The 23,088-nt window shown below is 43.2% G+C and overlaps 2 protein-coding genes across 2 annotated transcripts in view; one reads left to right on the top strand and one right to left on the bottom strand.

Moving 5' to 3' along the window:
* Positions 1-23,088, top strand: part of LOC144892693 (protein FAM200C-like) — a 1,175,895-nt gene that overhangs the window by 13,504 nt on the left and 1,139,303 nt on the right. The window lies entirely within an intron of this gene.
* Positions 10,962-20,447, bottom strand: ACADM (acyl-CoA dehydrogenase medium chain; the record flags this gene model as incomplete). The annotated part of the gene is given in 6 exon segments (XM_078780840.1): positions 10,962-11,226; positions 11,332-11,403; positions 11,728-11,907; positions 12,537-12,632; positions 19,983-20,123; positions 20,339-20,447. Coding segments are annotated over 6 exon segments (670 nt in total), but the record flags the coding sequence as incomplete, so codon positions are not given.

The following is a 23,088-nucleotide window of genomic DNA, read 5'->3' as shown; positions in this document are numbered from 1 at the left end:
TGGAGGTCGAAAATTATTGACCCCAAGGTCAAATTACGAAACCCTTATTTTTTGAGTAACTTTGATCTTATGATCTCCAAACTTGGTGCGTATATAGGGTGTGGTATGGCGCTCAGTTGATTAGTTTTTGGTGTCGATCGGCCTTGACCTTCAAGGTCATTTTGAAGGTCATTCAATTTTGACCAAAAGGTAAAATTTTCAAGTTTCAGTTACCATATCGAGTAGTACCTCAAATTGAAGCCCTTGTTGAGTGCTTTCCAAACATATAACTAGTTTGACAATGTGACGTCATTTGACGGCGTTATGACGAAAAAACTGCACTTTTCATGTATATTGTATTGCTTTAGTTCGCATTGTTTAGGTCACTCTGTAGAGCACAGTTCCCTTTGGAAACTCTTGTAAGTTCGCATATCAGAGTCTTTTAGAGATACCCTTTAGCACACAAAATTTTGAAGGTCAAGGTCAAAGGTCAAGGTCACTTTGCGGTCAATTTGTCAAGGCAAGATACGGTTCACCCTGTGGGTGAGTTTTATTATCTTGCCAAAACGAAGTTTTTGCAAGATGTATTAGTCAGCTTGTATGTTTGTTTTTTTGTTTGTTATCTTGCCAAAACGAAGTTTTTGCAAGATGTATTAGTCAGCTTGTATGTTTGTTATCTTGCCAAAACGAAGTTTTTGCAAGATGTATTAGTCAGCTTGTATGTTTGTTTTTTTGTTTGTTTTTTTGTTTTTATCTTGCCAAAACGAAGTTTTTGCAAGATGTATTAGTCAGCTTGTATGTTTGTTTTTTTGTTTGTTTTTTTGTTTTTTTGTTTGTGGTTAATTATTTTTTTTCACGTTTAGATCACTCTGTAGACCACAGTTATTATTGGAAACTCCTGTAACTTCGCATATCAGAGTCCTATAGAGATACCCTTCAGCACACAAAATTTTGAAGGTCAAGGTCAAAGGTCAAGGTCACTTTGTGGTCAATCATGGAGGTCGACGAAACCCTTATTTTTTGAGTAACTTTGATCGGATCGTCTCCAAACTTCATGGGAATCTAGTATATGGTCCGGCGCTCAGCTGATTAGTTTTTGGTGGCGATCGGCCTTGACCTTCATGGTTAGCGCTGGAGGTCGAAAATTATTGACCCCAAGGTCAAATGTTGAAACCCTTATTTTTTGAGTAACTTTGATCGGATCGTCTCCAAACTTCATGGGAATCTAGTATATGGTCCGGCGCTCAGCTGATTAGTTTTTGGTGGCGATCGGCCTTGACCTTCATGGTTAGCGCTGGAGGTCGAAAATTATTGACCCCAAGGTCAAATGTTGAAATCGTAGGTACCATATCTTCGCATATCTTCGCATGTAACTTCGCATATCAGAGTCCTATAGAGATACCCTTCAGCACACAAAATTTTGAAGGTCAAGGTCAAAGGTCAAGGTCACTTTGTGGTCAATCATGGAGGTCGACGAAACCCTTATTTTTTGAGTAACTTTGATCGGATCGTCTCCAAACTTCATGGGAATCTAGTATATGGTCCGGCGCTCAGCTGATTAGTTTTTGGTGGCGATCGGCCTTGACCTTCATGGTTAGCGCTGGAGGTCGAAAATTATTGACCCCAAGGTCAAATTACGAAACCCTTATTTTTTGAGTAACTTTGATCTTATGATCTCCAAACTTGGTGGGTATATAGGGTGTGGTATGGCGCTCAGTTGATTAGTTTTTGGTGTCGATCGGCCTTGACCTTCAAGGTCATTTTGAAGGTCATTCAATTTTGACCAAAAGGTAAAATTTTCAAGTTTCAGTTACCATATCGAGTAGTACCTCAAATTGAAGCCCTTGTTGAGTGCTTTCCAAACATATAATTGGCAAGATACGGTTCACCCTGTGGGTGACATATGTTTATTTTGTTTGTGGTTAATCATTTTTTTTCACGTTTAGATCACTCTGTAGACCACAGTTATTATTGGAAACTCCTGTAACTTCGCATATCAGAGTCCTATAGAGATACCCTTCAGCACACAAAATTTTGAAGGTCAAGGTCACTTTGTGGTCAATCATGGAGGTCGACGAAACCCTTATTTTTTGAGTAACTTTGATCGGATCGTCTCCAAACTTCATGGGAATCTAGTATATGGTCCGGCGCTCAGCTGATTAGTTTTTGGTGGCGATCGGCCTTGACCTTCATGGTTAGCGCTGGAGGTCGAAAATTATTGACCCCAAGGTCAAATTACGAAACCCTTATTTTTTGAGTAACTTTGATCTTATGATCTCCAAACTTGGTGGGTATATAGGGTGTGGTATGGCGCTCAGTTGATTAGTTTTTGGTGTCGATCGGCCTTGACCTTCAAGGTCATTTTGAAGGTCATTCAATTTTGACCAAAAGGTAAAATTTTCAAGTTTCAGTTACCATATCGAGTCATTGGAAACTCCTGTAACTTCGCATATCAGAGTCCTATAGAGATACCCTTCAGCACACAAAATTTTGAAGGTCAAGGTCAAAGGTCAAGGTCACTTTGTGGTCAATCATGGAGGTCGACGAAACACTAATTTTTTGAGTAACTTTGATCGGATCGTCTCCAAACTTCATGGGAATCTAGTATATGGTCCGGCGCTCAGCTGATTAGTTTTTGGTGGCGATCGGCCTTGACCTTCATGGTTAGCGCTGGAGGTCGAAAATTATTGACCCCAAGGTCAAATTACGAAACCCTTATTTTTTGAGTAACTTTGATCTTATGATCTCCAAACTTGGTGGGTATATAGGGTGTGGTATGGCGCTCAGTTGATTAGTTTTTGGTGTCGATCGGCCTTGACCTTCAAGGTCATTTTGAAGGTCATTCAATTTTGACCAAAAGGTAAAATTTTCAAGTTTCAGTTACCATATCGAGTAGTACCTCAAATTGAAGCCCTTGTTGAGTGCTTTCCAAACATATAACTAGTTTGACAATGTGACGTCATTTGACGGCGTTATGACGAAAAAACTGCACTTTTCATGTATATTGTATTGCTTTAGTTCGCATTGTTTAGGTCACTCTGTAGAGCACAGTTCCCTTCTGGAAACTCTTGTAAGTTCGCATATCAGAGTCTTTTAGAGATACCCTTTAGCACACAAAATTTTGAAGGTCAAGGTCACTTTGCGGTCAATTTGTCAAGGCAAGATACGGTTCACCCTGTGGGTGAGTTTTATTATCTTGCCAAAACGAAGTTTTTGCAAGATGTATTAGTCAGCTTGTATGTTTGTTTTTTTGTTTGTTTTTTTGTTTTTTTGTTTTTTTGTTTGTGGTTAATCATTTTTTTTCACGTTTAGATCACTCTGTAGACCACAGTTATTATTGGAAACTCCTGTAACTTCGCATATCAGAGTCCTATAGAGATACCCTTCAGCACACAAAATTTTGAAGGTCAAGGTCAAAGGTCAAGGTCACTTTGTGGTCAATCATGGAGGTCGACGAAACCCTTATTTTTTGAGTAACTTTGATCGGATCGTCTCCAAACTTCATGGGAATCTAGTATATGGTCCGGCGCTCAGCTGATTAGTTTTTGGTGGCGATCGGCCTTGACCTTCATGGTTAGCGCTGGAGGTCGAAAATTATTGACCCCAAGGTCAAATGTTGAAACCCTTATTTTTTGAGTAACTTTGATCGGATCGTCTCCAAACTTCATGGGAATCTAGTATATGGTCCGGCGCTCAGCTGATTAGTTTTTGGTGGCGATCGGCCTTGACCTTCATGGTTAGCGCTGGAGGTCGAAAATTATTGACCCCAAGGTCAAATGTTGAAATCGTAGGTACCATATCTTCGCATATCTTCGCATGTAACTTCGCATATCAGAGTCCTATAGAGATACCCTTCAGCACACAAAAATTTGAAGGTCAAGGTCAAAGGTCAAGGTCACTTTGTGGTCAATCATGGAGGTCGACAAAACCCTTATTTTTTGAGTAACTTTGATCGGATCGTCTCCAAACTTCATGGGAATCTAGTATATGGTCCGGCGCTCAGCTGATTAGTTTTTGGTGGCGATCGGCCTTGACCTTCATGGTTAGCGCTGGAGGTCGAAAATTATTGACCCCAAGGTCAAATTACGAAACCCTTATTTTTTGAGTAACTTTGATCTTATGATCTCCAAACTTGGTGGGTATATAGGGTGTGGTATGGCGCTCAGTTGATTAGTTTTTGGTGTCGATCGGCCTTGACCTTCAAGGTCATTTTGAAGGTCATTCAATTTTGACCAAAAGGTAAAATTTTCAAGTTTCAGTTACCATATCGAGTAGTACCTCAAATTGAAGCCCTTGTTGAGTGCTTTCCAAACATATAATTGGCAAGATACGGTTCACCCTGTGGGTGACATATGTTTATTTTTTTTGTTTTTTTGTTTGTGGTTAATCATTTTTTTTTCACGTTTAGATCACTCTGTAGACCACAGTTATTATTGGAAACTCCTGTAACTTCGCATATCAGAGTCCTATTGAGATACCCTTCAGCACACAAAATTTTGAAGGTCAAGGTCAAAGGTCAAGGTCACTTTGTGGTCAATCATGGAGGTCGACGAAACCCTTATTTTTTGAGTAACTTTGATCGGATCGTCTCCAAACTTCATGGGAATCTAGTATATGGTCCGGCGCTCAGCTGATTAGTTTTTGGTGGCGATCGGCCTTGACCTTCATGGTTAGCGCTGGAGGTCGAAAATTATTGACCCCAAGGTCAAATTTTGAAATCGTAGGTACCATATCGAGTAATACCTCATATGAATGCCCTTGATGAGTGCTTCCCAGATCTGTAAACAGTTTGACGCTATGACGTCATGACGAAAAAACGGAATTTTCATGAAAAAATTATTTCCTCAGTTCTCATCAAAATCTTTCAATATTTCATGTGCGTTGGTCATGAAGACATACTATTCACCATACGAAATTATTAAGGTCAAGGTCAAATGGCAAGATACGGTTCACCCTGTGGGTGACATATGTTCATTTTTATTATTGCTTGTATTTCTTTATTTATGTACCATTTGAGCTTTTGTCAACAAATTTTCAACAAACCCTTAATATGAGAGTATGGAGAAGACATTGATAAATTTTACATTATTTTTTAGGGATCCAATCCTTCCAGGATGGGATGCTTTTTTTCTTCTGATTATTATTCTTCCACCACGATTTTTCAGGTTTTTTCCCCCTTCAAAAACCCATTTTCTCGGCAAACATTGGTCCAATCAACAAAATAAAATTCACCATAGTATATGCCTTCTCATGTAGTGATTTTAGTGATGACTGTGACGTCATAGCATGGGGAATAACATATGTTAATGATGTCATCGGTGGCGTCATTATGATGTCATAATTCAAGAAGTACAACACTGTATCTGATCCGTTTGAAATTTCATGAGTGTGTTCTACGCAACAATATCAGAGACTGTAAATCAATGACATCATAGGTCACGTGGTTCAGCAGCCATATTGGATTGAACATAAAAACCTTCAAAGCTCTTGTTCTGCGAAACAGCCAAACAGATCGAGGCGAAACTTTGCAGGCTTGATTGCCAATCCATGATGAACAAATGGTTCCCCGGCCATGACATCATCGATCACATGGTTGGGCAGCTATGATTTTTTGAAGACTAAACCTTCATAAAGCAACTCCTCCAGAACGGCTGGGCAGATCGAGTTGCAACTTCACATATGTTCCCCAATCCTTGGGGATACCAGTGTGTTTTCGAATAAATCATAGTTCACATGGTCTGGCAGCCATATTGGATTGAACGACAATCTTAAAAGAAAATTCTCTCTTGAACTGCTCCATCCATCAATGTGAAACTTCCAAATTATGTAGTTGTGTCAAGGGGAATACTGGTTTAAAATATTTTTTAACGATCGGTCCCACGATCTGGCAGCCAGAATGCTTTATTGTTTGAAGAAATTCTGCAATTTTATCTTTTCCAGCCATGAGACTTTTCAGTATATCTATTAATTATGTACTGTTTGAACTCAGTGGCATCCTGTCTATTAATTACGTACTATCGCAATTTACCTTACGACCCTTTGGATTGCTGAGACCCCTTAGACCTGTGAAGAACCTTTAAGACCACCAAATACCCTGAACACGCTTAAATACTGTGAAGATCCAGAGGAACCAAAATACCCCAAGGACCAAAAAGAGCCAGAAGACCCCAATGAACCAAACGACCAAAAGAGGACATGACCATGAGAATACCTCTTTTTTTTTTTAATACTTAAAATCCAATACTGAATTCAGTTTTATAAAGAGGACGTCATGTGTCACGCATGCCCGATGAAAGCGGGGCTGTATCAAAGCGGGGCAGATTGGATCCCGGTCATGACTGCCCACAGTTATAAAGTGGCTCGGCTTAGGTGGCCCATCTAGTTTTATTTTTTTAGGTGATGTTTTCATCAAGTTTAGTTTGAGTACAAAGCGGACGCAGCTGAATATTGCATTTGGGGATACTTTCTAGTTTGTTTTGTTTTACTGCTATGCAATCCTGAACCGCTGGACAGAATGAGTTGAAAACTGGTGGTTGTACTCAAGGTGTTCATGGGAAGTGGGACAAAAAAAAAAGGTGGCAATTCTTTTTTCATAGCCTGGGGAGGGGGAGGACATGGGGGGTTGGTTAACCCTATTTGTCTTTGTAAATGTGTATCATATAGTGCCACCTGGTGGAAGTGGGTCTTACAAGTCATAATAAAATATCACAATTCTGTGGAAATTAACCAGTCTTTAAATCTGGGGAAATGACGTGTCCATAACAACTGGTTCTTTGCAAGTCCCAAAAATGCATCACTAGCCCCTCTACACCAAAAGTCCTTGTTCCTCGCTTCTCCAATCTCTGGAACTGCATAAATTTCTTCAGACCTTTCTTTCCACCCTCTTTTCTCAAGTGCTTCAAGCAGGCAGTGAAACACCTCGTGTCATTCCCCATCCTGGTCCATGATCTTTCTTACCCCTATTAACCCTTCCAATCCAAATCTTGTACTATCTGGTTTCAGTGTTCTCTCGACTCCAGTTCATCAATTTCCTCAATGATTCTGCCCAATTGTTTCCCTGCTATACCCTACCCTAGTATCACTTCAACCTTGGAGAGAGAGAGAGAGAGAGAGAGAAAAGAGATAAAAGTGAGCAATATGGCTTCATTTATGAAAATGTAGTGCAATGAAAATTATATCTCCACATGTAATGGGAAGAGAGGGTTGTTTTTTCTTCTTCTTCTTTCAATCCAACAATTGTAATCACCCACCATTCCTTCTTTTCTGAGGTATATTAGTCCAAAACACCCAGACCACCACAAAACACCCAGATTATTGGAATCTCACACGATGAAACTGAGTAGATGGACCAATCACGTTCCCATCACAGACAGGGCGGTGACCCCTCTGCCTTCTGCAGCCTTCTTTCTGGTGTTGCACCTTCTGCTCATGCCTTGCTTCGTTGACTCCACCTCCCCCCGGGTTTCTGCAAGGCTCACACAGTACACCATCAACTCCCTTCTGGTGAAACTACCAAAATCCAGGATTACTACTCACATCCACTCATTGGTTCCTCTTTTTCCCCACTTGTGGAACTAACTTCCACATTCTCTTCAATCTCATCCTTCTCTCCAGGTCTTCAAGACAGCTGTTCACCACCATCTCAGACCATCCCCCATCCAAAACCATGATCTTTTCCGAATTCCAAATTTCAAGTTTTTCCTTTGAGAGTTGCGTGTGTGTGTCCTGTCCCTCGGTTCTCCCCACACCCACTGTTTGTCCAAGTCTCCTTCTATCTTGGCCTTCAACTCTGCTGGTGGTGCGTCCCCCTCTCTTTCTACTGCTCATTTTGTTCTGTTGCATCCTGATCCGTTCAGTGTTCTAGCTCTTCCTCAACTCTGCATACAAAAAAATTAAAAAAAGATTTGGCACAAAGTTGCTTTCAAAACAGCCCCGCTGGGGATGACGAGGATAATTATCAGTCGAATTGGGGATTATATAGGAGTCAAAGTGAAAAATCAGTCACAAATCAAGTTTCTGGTCTGCCCACCATTTACATTTCAACCAATCCTGACAAGGCCTGGCATTTAAAAAACATGTCTGTCTGGTGTTTTAATATGGGAAATAGCTGGAACTGATTTTTTTGTCATCCTGTTCAAATATAATTACCAGTCTTGTCTAAAGTTTTCTTGCCTTGCAGATTGAAGTTTTGAAATCCGAATTCACAATTAATATTCACATCGAGCTTTTGCATTCGCTCGCAAATGACTGCGATTTTAGCTATATTTGTAAGCTATTTATGCTTAATTCCGACTACTTAACATTCATGTTTGCTGAACTCTTAAAAACAGAATGAACTAGAAAGAGCATTCAGAGGTTGCAAACCCTCGCCAGGATGTGTTTTCAATGGTTTTTAGGGCTTTTGTGTTAAAACAAATATGGCGGCCGAACCACGTGATCGATGACGTCATCATTACTTTTTTCTCCACAAATTTATCCCTAGATTATGATCAAGAAATTTCATCTTGATCGGATGAAGTTTTGTACTTGTCGAATTATGACGTCATAATGGAGGCACCTATGACATCATTAACAGGTGTTATTCCACCGGAGAGTTCTTTACAATGAGCGACGTCTCAATTTTTTCTATGCAGCGCTTTCGGAGATATAGAGGTGCAAAGTTTTTTGGTTTTTCCAATATGGAAGGCCGAACCACGACCGATGACGTCATAATTATCATTAAAAACTTATACAGGTTGAGTTGCACCTATGGTGAAAATTTCCTGTCAATTGGACCAACGGTTGCAGAGAAAATCATATTTATTCTGTGCGGACAAGCAGACATACAAATGAAAAATCACTCAGAGCGACACTTGGCAAAAGAGAACAAAGTAGAATGGCATTTGGTAGAATTGACAATTTTAGAAATTTGCCCTATGTTGACCTTTTGCCCTATGTTGACCTCAAAAATGTTTGTTGGTTGGTTTCACAAAGCTGATATGAAAATCGTATTCAAATTTCAAGTCAATCCGATAAAAATTGAGGATTTCAGTAATTTGAAAAAAGTGGTTGACCTTTGGCCTATGTTGACCTTTTGACCTCAAAAATATATAGGATTTTGTCGGACCACGAACTCTACCATTTGTTGAAGTTTCGTGAAGATCGGTTTAAAATTGTGACCTGTAGGCAAGTATAAGTGAGCAGACAGACAAACACAAACCAACAAACAAACACACAAACCAACAAACAAACACACAAACCGGAGTGAGCGACATACAACACAACAACAACAACAGGCATTTTAAGGCCATTTTCCCTGCTAGAGCGGGGGTCAGCCTTGCGGTCCCCATGACAATCTTCTCCATTTTGCCCTATTTTCTGCATCTCTCCTTGTTAACCCCCTTGCCCGCATTTCTTCTTCGACCATCTTTAGCCAAGTCTTTCTCGGTCTTCCCCGTCCTCTACTTCCTTCTACATTCATTTCCATCACTCTTCTCAACCAGTCACTTTCATCCTTCCTCAACACATGACCAAACCATCTCAACCTGTTCCTCTTCACAGCATCAATCACAGGCTCTATTCCCATCATCTTTCGCAAATCGACATACTTGTAAAAAAAAAAAAAATTTGGCCAAGTAACAAACACACAAACCAACAAAAAACACATAAACACACAAACCGGAGTGATCAACATACTTGCAAAAAAAAAATATATATTTTTTTTTGCCAAGTAACAAACAAACTCAAATGCAAACTGTGCAAAAATGCACAGTTTGCAAAATAATCAAATGCAAAAATGCAAACTCAAAGGGGGGGAAGTGGAGGGGGGAAGGGGAGGATGGAGGAGGGGAGGGAAAGGTGGTGGTGGAGGGAAGGGGAGGGAGAGGGGGGAGGGAAGGGGAGGGAGAGGGGGGAGGGAAGGGGAGGGAGGGGACGGCCAGTCAACAATGCCGTTGCAGTTCTCATGGTAGGAGAGCAGTACAACAATCGCGACATCGTCCTGCATCTTCGCGACAACAGCACGAAGCGGTTTTCGGAGACTCACCGATCCTATGACGCCCTCCAGTACCGGCGTTGCCGGGCGGGGGAAGGGAGACCCGTACATTCCCAAACCCGTACATTCGCCCTCTCGACTCAAGCTCACTCGGACAAAAGCCTTGCACGAGTTAATCATATCGCACAAAATAGACAAAAATCGACACAAAACACGATCGCACAAAAGGTGAAAAAACGCAATCGCTTTTCACTCTGAAATACGTGCAAACGCATGACGGAAATCACGATCGCTCAGCATTGAGTGCCAACCAAGATGGCGCCCAGTAGCTGCATCTCCACCTGTGTGGTGTGAATGGCAATGGTCATTCTATATATTGTCAGTTCAGTGGTCTGGCGGGGAGGATGGAACATCACGTGATCGCTCTGAGCGAATCAGCGCGCTGCTGTGGCACAGGCTGCGATTCAGTGTATAATGTTCCTCGCTGAAATGCGCTTTTTTTTTTTTTCTTTTTTTTTTGTATACTGAATCGAGGCTCGTGAAAGAGCTAACATTTATTTCACAAACAAATCAACCAGACAAACAAAATATACAAAAAGAGGGAGTGGAAGACAAGATGGGGAGAGAAGGGGAAGCACACAACCACAACATTTGAGAGCAGGGAGAAGTGTGGGAGGGAGAGGGCTTGGGGGCAGGAGGCGTGGGAAAGGGGGGGGGGAGAGGTATAAAACACAAGGGGACCAAAATTAGCAGGGGTAGAATTTATGAATTCTACCCCCGCTAAGTTAAATATGAATAAAAAAATATGGATCTCGTCATCGGAGGTCATTTTTAGGTGGGCCATGTCCTTCCCGGGCCCAATGGCCATGTCTATGCCAAAAATCAAGTACGTGAGCCTCTCCGTTTAGGAGTCTATAGGTAACACACAAACAAACTGTGTTTTATATATATAGATGTACGCCAATCGTTGTCGGAAGCAAGAAGTTAAACATGGGCCAAGTGACAAAACTAATTTGACTGAATTTTATTTAATAGAAATCAGAAAAGATTACAATCACAAAAATGTCATATACACTCGGCCATTATACAATTGGTAAACGTCAATCGATCAATTCAGCAAAGGTTGAACAGGGGAGGGCAGTTCGGAAAGAAAATAAAGAACGATTAAAGGGTGGTACGAGTAAGAATGACAGAATGGAAAACTACTTCTTGTGCAGCTTCATGTGTTCCCGAGCAATGATGAGCCTTTGAATTTGCGCGGTTCCCTCGTAAATCTGAAAGGAAGACGTGTAGGATTGCTCTGTGAGACAGGTGATGACAGGTGATGACTCGCTCGAAAGCAAAACATTTTCAAAAGCATCCTTTGCCCTTCGGAATACCTGGAATATCTTTGCATCTCTCATCAGCTTCTCCACAGGATATTCCGAATTAAATCCGCATCCTCCAAAAATCTACAAGTAATGAAATGATGGAAGAATGAGAAACAAATGGATGACAGGGGTAAACTACATCATCATTTGTATCAGTGAGTGGTGAGTAGTGTGTTGTTGTTGTTGCCGTAACATGTGAACCAGCTGATCAATTTGCCGATAGTGCAGATTGCAGAAGCGCTACCCAGACAGAGTACATTAACCAAGTGATGCGAGGAATAAATCAGAAGCGACTTCAACAACGAATGAAAGCGAGGTGAAGCGAGTGCGAAAAAGTTAAATTGATGCAAGGAAGAAGAAGATTTGACTCTAAAAATACACTAAAAATGTGAAAAGTAATCTTACCTGCACTGCATCTGTTGCATTCTTATTGGCTATGTCCGCAGCATACGCTTTGGCAATAGAAGCGTAGTAAGTGGTGTATGGACTTCTGTGGTCTACTGCCCAACTTGCTTGCCTCACCGCTGCCCGGGCTAGCTCCACCCCGATTGCCATCTCGGCCAAAAGAAATGCAACAGCTTGATGCTAACGGGGAAAGGGCAAATCAAAAAACAAGTCAATCGTGCAGTCGGTACAAATTCAAATTCAAAACTCAGTACCAACAGCAAAGCCCATGTGTTTTTTTTTTTACCTCTCCCACCCCCCTCCCCCCATCCCACGCCTCCTCCCCCCCAAGCCCTCTCCATCCCACAGATCTCCCGATGTCCCTGCTCCTAAATGTTGTACTTGCGTGCTTCCCCCTCTCCCCATCTTGTCTCCCGCTCCCTTTATTTCGTCTTATGTGTCCGTTTTTTTTTGTCATTAATGTTAGCTCTTACACGAGCCTCGATCTTGTATACAAAAAAAAACAAAAAACAACAACACCAACAACAACAACATTGATTGAAAATGGTCAGTGCACGATTCCAGATCGGCACGCAACTTCCCGTTAAATGCTATTCCAAGTAAATTCGTACAGTTGCGATTATGTTACTGTCGCCAAAGCACCAGCTCCGTCAAGAGTTATGTAATTATATAATGCAAAATGAACGTCAAGCGTCCATCTCACCTGTGACTGCAGCTCTGGCCAATGACTCCAACTTGCTCGTCACATCTAATATGTTTGGTTTAAAGGGATCTTTCTTATTAAACACCGTGTTAAATTATTACATTACCTCAGCGATTGGCTTGCCAAATGTCTTCCTTTCAAGTGCAAATGCAGTTGCTTCGTCAAGAGCTCTCTTTGCTAAACCAACTGCTCCAGCTGCCACCTAATACAAGAAAACAAACGGGGAATCAAACAATCAAACTCTCACACAATGCAACTTTTCAGCTAAAGTGAAGATTCACTTCCATCGTGTACATTTGGCAATATGTTGGAATACCCGACATGCTTCGTCATTTGTATTCAAGAAAATTCGAGGAAACACTCAAAGGAAGGCCATTTGGCCTTTCTCATTATTATATTGGGCAATTCCTTGGAAATGCCTATTTGATGTCTAAACAAAGTTATTACAATGATAAAATACCTACTTTGGGGTAGGGGGAGGGGAGGAATAGACCCCCTTAGACCTCAATTTTTTAATGCCGGGACCAAACTCGAGTTGCAACATACCAAATATCATTTTAGCCAAGTTTGGTCACAATTGCATCAGCCGTTTCGGAGAAGAAGTTGTAAGTGTTTACAGATGGACAGACGACGCGCCCATTGCATAAGCCCCCCGGAACTACGTTCCAGATGAGCTAAACATTGGGGCAATACACCTGGCGCTCACCTGCTAGAATAAACAGTAGACTGCACTGACTAAAGGTATTTTAAACCAATTCAATGGTTGCAAGAAGACAGGGCAGCATGTCGAATCATAAAAATATAATCATAAGACTTTAAACAAAGATTTAAAAATACCTATTTTGGGAGGAAATCCCCTCTGTGAAACAACGCAGCTCCAGCAAGTAAGCCCCACTTTAACACTCACGCCAAGCAAAGCCGGCAGGCCACGCCCCCAGAGTGGTACGAGGGGCGTAGAGGAGCATAGCTGACAGGCCACGCCCCCTGAGCTTGCGATTGGCCAGGGTGACGTCAGAGCAAAGAAGGTTCGAGAGGAATGAGAAGAAGTCTCGCTCGCGCTCTCGGTGTGGGTTTTTGGAGAGAAACGGATGTTGGTGGAGAAACAGAAGAAGCTGCGTCCTTTCTTTTGTTTATGCGCCTGAGAGGATCGCTTTCGCCGAGTCGGCAGGATTTTGAGGGACTTTTTTAGGACACTGCTGAGGTCGTGGTGGACTGCGCTGTGTGGACGTTGTGCTTCTCCGGACAGCAGAGGGACGCGAAAGAGGACCGCCCTCACAAAGGACCTCACATACGTGGTGCCTGAGGGGCACGACTCCGACACCATCTTGTGCGCTTCCCGCCTGTGTGGCTTCGAGCTTCAACAACCACCAAGCTCCTAAAAGTCCTCGTTGAGGCCAAAGTTGAGTGTTGGCGGTCTAAAAGGAAACATTTATTACCCTCATCAGAGGAGAGGGTATTCCATTTCAGTCCATTTTGTTACTTGCCAGAAGAGATTCCGGCAAGTATGTTGGTTGGTTGGTCTGTCTGTCTGTCTGTGCGCAGTACTACATCTACACCATTGCACATAGCATCGCCAAACTTTACACACATATTTGCCATGCCCTGGAATAGACTGTGCCCAATTTTTAACTCTCTAGGCCCAAGGTCAAGCTCAAGGTCATCCAAAACGTGAAATCAGGGGGGGGGGGGCATGGAGGGGGAAGAGCCTTCATTAAAAATATATTTCAAACCACTATAACTCTAAAAGTACAAGAGATATGCATACATTTCCTGTTACTGACATATTGGAAGTCACATACGACATTTAATTCGGCACCATGACCTTTGACCTTGAGTGACCTTGAAAGGTCAAACTCAAAGTCAATAAAAAAGTACATTCCGGCAAGTCCTTGGTCTCTGACCGATTTCTAGTCTGTTTGCCTGTCAGTTTGTCTGTTTGTTCGCAGTACTACGTCTACATCGTTGCACATAGAATCGCCATACTTCACACACATATTTGTCTTGCCCTGGAATAGACTGTGCCCAATTTTTAACTCTCTCGGCCCAAGGCCTCGATTATGACGTTATAATTCGATAATTCGACAAGTACAAAACTTCATCCAATCAAGATGCAATTTATTGAGCGCCATGTCGACATAAACTGGTGGAGAAAAAACCGATGACGCCATCGGTCACGTGGTTCGGCCGCCATCTTGGAAAAATCGAAAAACTTTGCACCTCTATATCTCCGAAAGTGCTGAATAGAAAAAATTGAGACATGGCTCATTGTAAAGAACTCTCCATGGGGAATAAAATATGTTAATGATGACGTCATATGTGCCTCCATTATGACGTCATAATTCGACAAGTACAAAACTTCATCCGATCAAGATGAAATTTATTGAGCATAATCTAGTTGCCCTGGAATAGACTGTGCCCAATTTTTAATTCTCCAGGCCCAAGGCCTCCATTATGACGTCATAATTCGACAAGTACAAAACTTCATCCATTAAAGATGCAATTTCTTGAGCGCCATGTTTTGCATAAACTGGTGGAGAAAAAAAAATGATGACGTCATCGGTCACGTGGTTCGGACGTCATCTTGGAAAAACTGAAAAACTTTGCACCGCTATGTCTCTGAAAGTGCTGCATAGAAAAAATTGAGACATGACTCATTGTAAAGAGCTCTCCATGTGGAATAAAATATGTTAATGATGATGTCATATGTGCCTCCATTATGACGTCATAATTAGACAAGTACAAAACGTCATCCGATCAAGATGAAATTTCTTGAGCATCATCTAGGGATAAATTGGTGGAGAAAAAAAAAATGATGACGTCATCGGTCACGTGGTTCGGTCGTCATCTTGGAAAAACTGAAAAACTTTGCACCGCTATGTCTCTGAAAGTGCTGCATAGAAAAAATTGAGACATGACTCATTGTAAAGAGCTCTCCATGTGGAATAAAATATGTTAATGATGATGTCATATGTGCCTCCATTATGACGTCATAATTAGACAAGTACAAAACGTCATCCGATCAAGATGAAATTTCTTGAGCATCATCTAGGGATAAATTGGTGTCAAAAAAATAAATAACGATGACGTCATTGGTCACTTGGTTCGGTCGCCATATTTGTTTTTACACAAAAGCCTTAAAACCACTGAGAATACATCCTGGCGAGGGTCTGCAATCTCTGATTGCTCTTTGTTTTATTATTTGTCCCCTTGTCTGTTTTTGAGTCTGCATGGAGGGTCTCTCAAAGAAGTCAATTAATTTACCTAAACAATTATTTTGTCATTGCTTTATTTTCATTTATTTACATTAAAATCATTATTGTTGAATTTTCTTTGCTGTGTTGGTATGTTTTGTGGGTTCCGGATTAAACCCGTGTGCTTCGTCCAGGTAAGCACTTCACTTCCATCCATCCATCCATCCATCCATCCATCCATCCATCCATCCATCCCACGCGCGACAAAACCAACCGCCAATTTTGGCTTTTCGCCTCAAAATCGAGGACCGTTCTGGCTATTCATCCAATGCTGGTGTTCATCGGCTATGGACAGGACAATATAATTGGAGGTGACCAGCAAGCTTGGGTTTTGGAGAGTTTCACAAAGATGTGGTTACTGGAAGAATGCATGTGAACTGAAGGGACAGGGAAGGGATGGAGGAATGAAAGAGCAGAGGAAGCAAGACCCGAGGAGAGTCAGCAGAAAGCAGACCTGTCTATAATGACATAGCAGCAGGCCCTGTACCCTATTTTTCAGTGTATAAGTTGATACTTTTTTCCCTAGAAGTCTGGACCTCGTCTTGTAACCAGAATCGACTAATCTATGGTTTGAGACAGTGCTGATAATGATTATGTAGCTCGTTTTAAATACTGCACCTCCATATGAAGAGTTCATACGCAAAAACCGCAAAACACCATTCCTGCCAAAACGGAACTAAGCATGCCATGATGCAGCTCACAGTGCCGTCTTTGCAATTTCCAAATCGTCGTTTTGCAAAACTCGATATAACTCGTACAATTATGTAATGCTATTCAATGCTTCATTTCTGAAACCGATAAACGCTGTGCGGGATTTTTAACAAAAGCTGATATATCCATTTAACCAATCAGTGCACATCATCATAGCCATGTGATGCAATACGTCAGCGTCCATGTTCTGATCGATTCACCTCGCTAAAGACGTTAAGAAAACCCCAAACGAGAAAATTTCTCTTGAAATATTGTTCAGTTTTGACAATATCGAAGAGCCTGTGTTGCTCTCACCATCGGGATGTAAAAAGAAGCGGCTTCCAGTCAATTCTGCTCGAGCTGTTGCGAAGAGAGCTCGGCATAGTGGTGACGGTAAAAATCCAGCTTTTTCATGTGTGCACAATGTACATGATAGTGTGGGCATCGCGTCTACCCTGTCTGCTGATGATCTTTCTGACATCAATGGGCAGCCTTATTTGATGGAAAATAAAGTCAAACAGGATGCTGTTTTGCTGTCTTACATGTATAACCATATTCAGTAGTGTAAACGATGGAGGCCTAAAATTGAAGATGTAAAAAAACCAGAGCCAGGGATGCCATAGTGAAGTAATTCCTTCTGAAGGCAAATAAACGATTCCTGTATACAAGACCCCTCATTTCTCTGAATATTGTGTGAGTGTATATATCTATATATATATACGAATACACGTATATATATTGTTGCAGTTTTGAGAACCCACACAGGTAACATCATTAAAGGTTAAAGGTTGCACCCCATAGGTAGGCCACATGCAACACGTAGGTCACCTTAGGACGTTAGTTATTTCATAGTATGTGTTTAGGATAAGGCCATTCCCAATAGTTGTATCTGCGTTGTGTAAAACAAATAAGAGTAGGCCCCGTTCGTCCATTTTGCAGCCTCCATTCAATCGACGCCATTAAGCGCTATCCAGTCTGTACTCCATCGTCCCTCCCAGTTTGTTACGCTGGCTTGCCAGCAGCGTTTGCTGCTCTTGCTCGCTCAAACCAGCCCAAAGGCCACGAGGTAAGGCCCAAAAAAGGGGGCGGGGCGCAAGGGTGGGGGTGTGGCCACATCAAGCAGCCGTCAAAGGCGGAGCCGGTAAGCCCTCACCAGCCAATCAGGGCTGAGGCGACATCGCCTGACAGGGTGTGGCTGGACATTCCAAAGGGTTCGCTAGGCGTGGCAATATAACCCTTTGCGCGAGGCCCCCACCTCAGTTATGAGGAGGACATGCGCTGGATCAGATCCCAAAAAGAATGTCAGTTGAGTTGAGTTATGAGGAGAGAGCTCGAGTTATGAGGAGGGCAGTGACAAGTTACGAGCCTTGAACAGAGTTATGAGCCGGGGTCCTCTGCTGAATCAGATGAGAAGGGAGCTCGTGAGTTGCAGTATCAGATGAGAAGGGAATGGCGCTTGGTTCGTGCGCAGAGTTACGAGAGGGAGAGACGCGCGGTGACAAGCCTTGATTGATTGATTGCGCTTTACAAAGGGCTGGCGCGTGGCACGCATTGCAGAGGACTGCAGCATTGAGGACGTTGGTGGAAGGCACTTTGGGAACATCATCGGGGAAACGGCGTATTGTACCCAGCGATACCGGGCACACGTACAAAGGCGCCGGTACAAGTATTACATACGCAATCTAATCGCCAGCTTACCTTTCCCCAATATATAATGGTCCTCCTCGCTCCTACGCCACGCAGAGAGCTGCCGGCCGTCTTTCATCATCTGCACGGTACGAGTCGGAGACCGGACGAGCTGTGGACCCTTGGACCCTCAACCCGACCATCTACAAACCCCGTGAGAGTGAGTCTGAGTGCGGACGGGCCCGTGTCCAGGGAATAAGTAAGACTGTATAAGGCTGCCCTGTGTACCTGCTTCTTCCTCTTCATTGTACATTGCTCTTTTTCTTCCTCTTCTTCTTAGTGTACAAATTGTTAATAAACCAACCTGTTCTTCCTGTTTTCCTCTTAATTCGACCATATCAGTCTTTTCCTCCATTGGGTAAACGCGGCACGATTATAACCGCTCCAATCGGGTTAGTTCCTGCTAACGGCCCGGATCACGGCTCGCTTCGCTCGGTGTGTCCACTAACGCCGTGGTTCGGGCGGGGTTATTTTCCTTGCTTCACGGCCGGTGTTAGTACTTAGGTAATAGGACTAATTTGACCAACAACCCTATTTAACACCGACCGGAAGGAACGTGATAGCCCCGGGATCGCGTCGGCCAGTAAAAGGACAAGGGGATTAATCTCCCCTTGATAAGGGGAAGGCCGACGTTTTGAGATCCACAACAATTGGTGTCAGGAGTGGGATTGTTCAGGAGTTGTTCAATTAGATCACCTTTATCTATAGATACTGTTTAAATGAAGATCAAATATTGATATGTCCACATATGTTAAAAAGATTTTAAAAAACATTTCATGGGGTGTACTTACTTTTTCCACATGCGAAATTTGCATTTATGTTTATTTAAATTATACAATGGACTATAAATAATGAATGAATGATCATTTTAAGGCCATTTTCCCCGCTAGAGCGGGGGTTAGCCTTGCGGGCCCCATGACAATCATGGTTCCCTGTTTGAGGCAATGTTTTTATGGCCGGATGCCCTTCCTGACGCCAACCCTTGGTCACGCTCTTACGATGCGCAGGGATACGGTGTACCTATTCTATCCCGGGGTAAACACCGGGATCATTCATCCCAGCAAGCTGGTACTCAATTTGCCGACCTCGGAAGGATGGCAGGCTAAGTCAACCCCCCTGGCGTTAATTCAGCGATCGATCGGGATTCGAACCCAGGATCCTAGGATCCCAAGCCGGCACCCTAACCGCTAAGCCAACACCAGGCTACATGTAAAATGGACTACAAAATGTAAATGTTTCATGATATTTGTTATATTATATCACCTTTATCGATCAATATTGTTGAAATGAAGATCAAATAGCTGTATGTTGAAATATGTTGAAAAAGTCAAAACTTTACATGGGGTGTGCTTACTTTTTCACGTGACTGTAATAAAGGGAGCGGGAGACAAGAGGGGGAAAGAGAGGGAAGCACAACAGTAGGGAACATGGACTTCAGATCTGTGGAAGAGAGAGGGCTGGGTTGGGGTACACCGGATAAACAAGATGGACACTACAGGGGCGTTGAGGAAAGAGAACAGGGAATTTGTAGGAGATGGGTTTGGGGTGGATTAATGGGGGTAGAAAATATCATTGTTTTGGATGGGGGAAGATAAGAGATGGTGGTGAACAGCTGTTTTGAAGACCTGGAGGGAGGAGATGGATTGAGAGTGTGGGAGTTTGTTCCAGCGGTGGGGAAAAAAGGAATAAAAGAGTGAAAGTGAGCAGAGAGTTAAGACTACCCTACTGGCGACTCTATAGGTCAAAGCTTCAGGGCTCCTTTAAAGGATCTTGAATTAGCTGCCCGTTTCGAACTGTGCTTGGTATGTTTGTCCACGGTTTAATGCGCCATTGATACATATATTCACCTCATCCCTCCCTCCGCATTATCTGATGGTCAAAACTGGTTGTTCACAAGAGGTACATCTATTTATAAAACAACTCACAGGTGCCCTGGTTTTGTCAAAAGCAGCCATTGCAATTTTGAAGCCAGCTCCCTCTTCTCCGATCACATTCTCCTTTGGCACCCGCACCTCATCAAAGGTCACCCCACGCGTATCTGAGCATCGCTGGCCCATATTCCACTCCTGTTAAAAATAATGAGAGCACACGAAGTAGGATCAAAAGAATAGAGAAAATAAAAATCAGACATCACAAACCGAGTAAAGGAAGATTTTAGAGGAAAGCAGAAAGGCGAGTTACAGTTATGAAGGCAATGCCACGAGGTGTGGGAAAAAAAAAGAGCAAGAAAGAGAAATACAAATGAGAAGGTTGATAAAGAAGAAGAAGAATATTTGGTTACCTTTCTACCTGGTGTGACACCAGGTGAATTTGCTTCCACAACAAAACCAGTAAAGGCCTTTCCCGCTGATACCTTTGGGTCTGGGTTTGTGCGAGCTAGAACAAAGTACCTGGGCAGAGTTCAAAGGGTTAAAAAAGTGAAATCAATTATTTAACCACTTGCACTGATCATACCGCTCAACCATGATGACCTTGAGCACCACCAACGCATTGCAAACAAAGGATGTTGATAACAATTCCTGGTAAGCATCACCAACTCAGTTTTCTTGAAATCCACTGAAACTCATAACTGGTATTTGCGTTTTACCAACAGGCATTTTAAGGCCATTTTCGCTGCAAGAGCAGGGGTTGGTTTTATCAATATATATATATACTAGCGGGGTCACCCGTGGGAATCCCACGGGCATGGATGTGTGTGACATTTCGACATATTGAGTTAGATGCTGCACATTCATTTTTACAAAATGGTTACTGGCAAGTCATCAGATCCAGAAATGATGTAATGAACACAATTTATTTATTTCACATAATATGTGACCCCTCACTCCTCTCCACCTGACACTCTCCTGTCTCCACCTGACACTCTCCTCTCTCCACCTAGCACTCCTCTCCTCTCCAATCCCTCACATTCCTCTCCTTTCCAATCCCTCACCTCTCCAATCTCTCACACTCCTCTCCTCTCCAATCCCTCACACGCCTCTCCAATCGCGCCTCACACTCCCCTCCAATCACTCCTCTCCAATCGCGCCTCACACTCCTCTCCAATCGCGCCTCACACCCCTCTCCAATCGCGCCTCACACTTCTCTCCAATCGCTCCTCACTCGCCTCTCCAATCGCTCCTCACTCGCCTCTCCAATCGCTCCTCACTCGCCTCTCCAATCGCTCCTCACTCGCCTCTCCAATCGCTCCTCACTCGCCTCTCCAATCGCTCCTCACTCGCCTCTCCAATCGCTCCTCACTCGCCTCTCCAATCGCTCCTCACTCGCCTCTCCAATCGCTCCTCACTCGCCTCTCCAATCGCTCCTCACTCGCCTCTCCAATCGCCCCTCCAATCGCTCCTCACTCGCCTCTCCAATCGCTCCTCACTCGCCTCTCCAATCGGCTTTCCCCGTCTCGTTTCTCTCGTTTTTCTCCCGTCTCGTTCTTTTTCTTGCTCCAAATCGGCCCGTCTCGCCCGTCGGCCCGTCGGAAATCGGCCCGTCTTGCTTTCTTGCTTGCGCGTAAATAAATTGTGTTCATTACACCATTTCTGGATCTGATGACTTGCCAGTAACCATTTTGTAAAAATGAATGTGCAGCATCTAACTCAATATGTCGAAATGTCTCACACATCCATGCCCGTGGGATTCCCACGGGTGACCCCGCAAGTTTGCATTGACGTTCGTCGATGGACTCGTTCGCCCGTCTCATTCGTTTTCTTGCTGCATCCTGTTCAAGTCTGCGTTCTTCATCGAGCGTCTCATTCATTTTGGAAATAGAAGTTTCCACGCAGCGCATGAATTGTCACGATCCTCAAGAGGAAGTGTCTCGTAATCATCAAATGATAAATGGCAAGTAAATTATATTGTGGAAAATTAAAGATTTCAAATAAACCTATTTAAAGTGTATGCGCACATAACTAATAAAAAAAACGAAGAAATATCTCTCGGTAATTTCCTGAAACATATTTTACTTCCGGCTAATAATGTTGAATGAAATAAAAACGAAGAAATATATGTCGGCATCATTGTTGACGTTTTTGTGACGACTGTCATCAAACGAAAAAGTAATATATCTTAACGGAAAAGCAAAAGCGAATTTTTAATATATATCGACACGTTGCCGTCGGTGTCATGTTGGGCGGTGTATGATACACCATGACGCGATTTTTAAAAATATATCTCTGCATTTTCCCGCGTGTGTGGAATGTTCTCAATTATTGCTGACACCGAGTCCAAAACCATCGATAAAAATGAAATCATATGGTGAGTTAGATTGGAGATAAAGGCGTGAGGGAGACTCAATGGCCTTGAAGTTGCAGGCGTTTGAGAATTCATTTCGTTCTATAAACGGCATCTTTCATAGGATTTTCTTCCCGGTTTTTTTCAACCGAGTCTAAAACTATGTTAGCGACTGTGAAAAATGAAATGATATATCGAATTTGATTTGAAATAAAACTGGGAGAGAGCAAGACACCACGGGCCTACAAAACAGGCCTCAAAGCTATGCGAGTTAATAAAATGGTGGATATTTGTTTATAATTATATGAAGCCTCTCCCAGAATGGGTGGAGCTATGGGTGGAGCTACTCTGCAAACCGAGTAAGCCACACCCCGGACAGACACCCAACAGACAGATAGACAGACAGACAGACAATCATCTACGGCTATTATAATATAGATTATATGTATATATATATACTAGCAGAAGTACCCGGCTTTGCCGGGCGGGGGAGGAGGAGGGGAGGGGGAAGAGGAGGGGAGGGGGAAGAGGAGGGGAGGGGGAAGAGGAGGGGAGGGGAACGGGGGGGGGAGGGGGAGGAAGAGGAGGGGAGGAGGAAGAGGAGGGGAGGGGAGGGGGAAGAGGAGGGGAGGGGAGGGGGAAGAGGAGGGGAGGGGAGGGGGGAAGAGGAGGGGAGGGGAACAGGGGGGAGGGGAACAGGGGGGAGGGGAACAGGGGGGAGGGGAACAGGGGGGAGGGGAACAGGGGGGAGGGAACAGGGGGGAGGGGAACAGGGGGGAGGGGAACAGGGGGAAGGGGAACAGGGGGGAG

Source organism: Myxine glutinosa, chromosome 6, assembly GCF_964187855.1.
Source record: "Myxine glutinosa chromosome 6, kmMyxGlut1.1, whole genome shotgun sequence".
Classification (NCBI taxonomy): Eukaryota; Metazoa; Chordata; class Myxini; order Myxiniformes; family Myxinidae; genus Myxine; species Myxine glutinosa.
This window is presented reverse-complemented; position numbering and strand designations above follow the sequence as displayed.